Source organism: Castor canadensis, chromosome 14 (genome assembly GCF_047511655.1).
Source record: "Castor canadensis chromosome 14, mCasCan1.hap1v2, whole genome shotgun sequence".
NCBI classification, from domain to species: domain Eukaryota; kingdom Metazoa; phylum Chordata; class Mammalia; order Rodentia; family Castoridae; genus Castor; species Castor canadensis.
The window spans coordinates 16,329,396-16,333,224 of NC_133399.1; the positions used below are offsets into that span (position 1 = coordinate 16,329,396).

A 3,829-nucleotide genomic window follows, 5' to 3' on the forward strand; every position below is an offset into this window, starting at 1 on the left:
CCTAAAGAGGGGTCCCGTAGGGAAGTGTAGAGTCATAAAAGTAGTCATTTGTCTCCCTTCCTTACCCATGTAGAAGATTAAATATAGTGTCAAACTCTGCTACCACTCCCACTGAGAGGTGGTGATGGTTAGTTTTTTGTGTCAACTTACTTATCTAGGTATTGCTGTGAAAGGGTTTTTGTAGATATAGTTAACATCTATAAACTATTGACTTTATTTACTTATTTACTGGGGGGTTGTTTTGCTTTGTTTTGGTTTTGGTTTTGGTTTTGGAGACAGGGTCTTGTTATGTAGCACAGACTAGACCAGAACTCGTAATCTTTCTACCTTAATCTCCCAAGAGCTGGGATTACAGGTGTGATCACCATGCCCATCTCAATTGACACTGAATAAGAGATAACCCTTGATGATGTGAATGGCTGTCATTCTATCAGTTGAAAAGCTCTAAGAGTGAAAACTGGCTTTCTCAGAAAAGAAGAAATAATGCCTCAGGGCTGTAGTCTCAACTTCTACCTGAGTGTCAGCCTGCCACCTGCTAGTCTACAAATTTTGGATTTGCCAAGCCCATAAGTGAATGAGCCAATTCCTTAAAATAAATCCCTTAAGACATGCCAGGCATGTTGGCACATGCCTATAATCACAGTATTTGGGAGCCTAAGGCAGAATTGCAAGTTCTAGGCCAGCCTGGGCTATATAACATAAATGTATGATACATATCGTGAGATAAAAATATATGAATAGACATATTCTGTCATTGTGACAAAATACCTGAGATAAACAACTTATAAGGAGTTAAACGTTCATTTGGTGGGGGGAGGTGCTGCCAGTGGCAATCCTAACTACTCAGGAGGCAGAGATCAGGAGGATCACAGTTCGAAGCCAGCCTATGGCAAATAGTTCACAAGACCCTATCTCGAAAAAACCCATCACTTAAAAGGGCTGATGGAGTAGCTCAAGGTGTAGGCCCTGAGTTCAAGCCCCAGCACAGAAAAAAAAGAAAGAAAAAAAAAAAGGAATCCCAAACAGTCCAGTGGAGAGGCTCTACCTGAGAAGTATTGAGAACCCCAGGCCATTGCCAGCCATGGAAGCAAGCCATCTCCTTCAGCCTCCAAGAACTAGAGAAAGTCACCCCTGCTGAGCCCTACCCCAAGCCTTCATTTCTACAGTGACAAACAAATTCCTACACTTACAACTTGCTAAACATGAGCCCAGTACAGGGAGGGAGGGGAACAGAGGATGAAGAGAAGGAACAAGAGAGAGAGAGAGAGAGGAGAGATAACTTACATACAACACTCCCGGCACACTGGCGATATTACCATGGAACCCAGCTATGAGCCTTAGGTCTCTCTGCTCTCTGGTCCATGTATCCATGATGCTCTCTGTATTTCCATGATAAAGAGAAAACTCTCAGGGGAGAATCAAGTGAGGGATTTGGGGTCAGCCAATGGTCAAAGCCAAGCTCTGCCACTCACCAGGTGTGTTTTCTTGAGCAAGCAACTTTTCCTCTCTGAGCCTCACATTCCTCCTGAGTAATAAGGTCACAAGAATAGCCCTACAGGGATTGGAGAATCCAACCAACCTATGGATCTTAATTTGGTTTCCACAGAAGCAGATGAAGTGCAAATACTTTATTTGGAGGTGACCCTAAGAAAAGAACTCAATAGCCAGTTGCGTCTTTGGGAGGTGGTCCCAGGAAACACCAGCAGGACGGTGGGAAGTGAAGTGGAAGGGGAGGCAGAAGAGAAAGGGGGCTGGATGAAGGAAGTTTGCACTGTGGGCCAGCCTGGCTCAGTCCTCCTGAGGGCTCTGGGACACAGACAGCCCTGCACACGTGTGTCACAGTCATTCCTCCCAGAGCAAGGGAGCCGAGGTATTTATCCATCCATAGCTACCCCTCAGTGCCAGGGCTGCTTCAGAGGGCTCTGTTTTTCCAGAATGTCCTACCTGCACCTCAGGGGTCAGGCCTGGGGGACAGGGGCAGGGGATAAAAACAGTGGCTCCAGCCATGGGCACAGCCCAGGGTGGCCAGTTACAGCAACTCAGTAAGTGAAATTCCTCTTCTTTGCTCTCAACACACGCAGCCAGGTATGCACACATTAACATACACACATGCACACGCATGTACATGCAGACACACGCGTGTGTACACACATTTACATACGTGCAAGCCTGCATGCACATACATTTATATGTGTGCACACATGCACACAGTCACACACTACCAGGAACGTAGTGCAGGGGGGAGGGGAGGGAGGATGTAGATGGGGTACACTCACCCACAAGCATTGAATCCTTGGGAGAAGAGCCCCTGAGAGCCTGTTGTCTCCTAACCGTCCAGCAGAGGGAGCTTCTTTCACACGTAAGCGAGGAACAAGCCCACACACACCCGCCCCCAGCAGCTAGCCGGGTTTTAAGAATTACACAGGCAGGTGTGGCAGGTTGCCACACGGGGACTTTGTACCTTTGGTCCTTCCGCTCCCATTTGTTCACCCTCACGGTCCTTAGCAGAAATTCAATGTGCTTTGCAAGCATGGTGAAAGATCCACGTGACAAGACAAAGCCCAAGTACAGAGAGGGGTTGTCACATGCTTGCAGAGCCAGCGACAGAACTCACAAATGTTGGTTCCCAAGATCAAGAGATTTGTTTCTTTGTTTGTTTCTTGTGTTGTTGTTGGGTTGCTTGGTTGCTTTGTTTTGGTAATACTGGGGTTTGAACTTAGGGCCTCTTGAGCCACGCCCCCAGCCCTTTATGCTTTTGTCACTTTTCAGGTAGGGTCTGGTGTTTATGCCCTTCTGATCTGGACAGCGATCCTCCTACCTGTGGCCTCCCGCGTAACTAGGATTACAATCACAAGCCATCATGCCTGGCAAGACCAAGTTTTTGTTTTGTTTTGTTTTGTTGCTGGAGGGTGACAGGGTTGCATCTGGCAGGGAAGGAAGGAGTAGGAGGTGTTTGTCCAATGATGTGCTCTTGGGGACCCTCACTAAGGACTAGGGTATGGAAACTGCAACTTCAATAAAAGCCTGGTATCTCCGAAAGGACACAAGACCTCAAGTTCCTCGGACCAAAACACGACACTAGGGGACGCCCCCAAGGCACACCTCCCTCAGGGGCCTCTCATCTCAGCCTGGCCCCAGCAGAGAAGGACGCAGGATCCTTACTGAGGCCCCAAAGTTTTAAGATATTGTTAAGATTTTGAGTGAGTTGCTTCCCTGTTAAATGAGATAATAAAAAGTGGTCCCATCAATCAGCGTGAGGCTTAAATGAGAATATATGGCAGGACCACACAGGAAGCATTCAATCCATTTTGAATCTCATTATTGTCAAATTAACTTTGAAGACCTCTCTTCTCCCCCAGGACTCCCTAAGCCCCGTCCCCTTGAGCGCACTCACATTTCCAACTCCTCCCCGGCTGCAGACACACTGACATTCTGATCTCAACTCCTTCCCCCGATCCCCACCCCAAGAAAAGACCAGTTTACTCCACCCTGCAGTGCCCATGTCAACTGACGACAATTCCATGCTTCCAGGGGATCAAACCGAGAGTCCTCACTTTCTCCTGGATCCCAAATTTGATCAGTCAACCGGATATCACTCCTTTCGTGAAACAGTCATTCTAGGAATCCAATCGCCACCATCGTCTCTCAGCTACTGCAATGTAGATACCGCCCCCCCCCCCGATTTTCCCAGTCCCATTCTTGCCTCCCACAGTCTCTATTCTGACATTCCAATAAATCCTGACAAATGGTGTCCATCCTCTGGTTGGAACCCTCCATGGCTCCCATCTCTCTTACAAGAAAGGTTAAAAATCCTTACAGTGGTCTCCAA

General features: G+C 47.6%; 1 protein-coding gene across 3 annotated transcripts in view; it reads right to left on the reverse strand.

The window, feature by feature from the left end:
* The window catches only part of LOC109687418 (cytochrome P450 4F6-like), a 28,094-nt gene extending 25,587 nt beyond the window's left edge, over window positions 1–2,507 (reverse strand). The window contains exons 1-3 of one of the 3 annotated variants that reach the window (XM_074053861.1): window positions 2,277–2,507; window positions 1,473–1,552; window positions 1,285–1,379 (exon numbers count right to left, since the gene is read on the reverse strand). In XM_074053861.1, the coding sequence (XP_073909962.1) occupies window positions 1,285–1,319 (35 nt within the window). In that variant the 5' untranslated portion in view covers window positions 1,320–1,379; window positions 1,473–1,552; window positions 2,277–2,507. The other 2 variants (XM_074053866.1, XM_074053862.1) reach the window with 2 other exon arrangements.
* Between the last annotated feature and the right edge of the window lie 1,322 nt (window positions 2,508–3,829).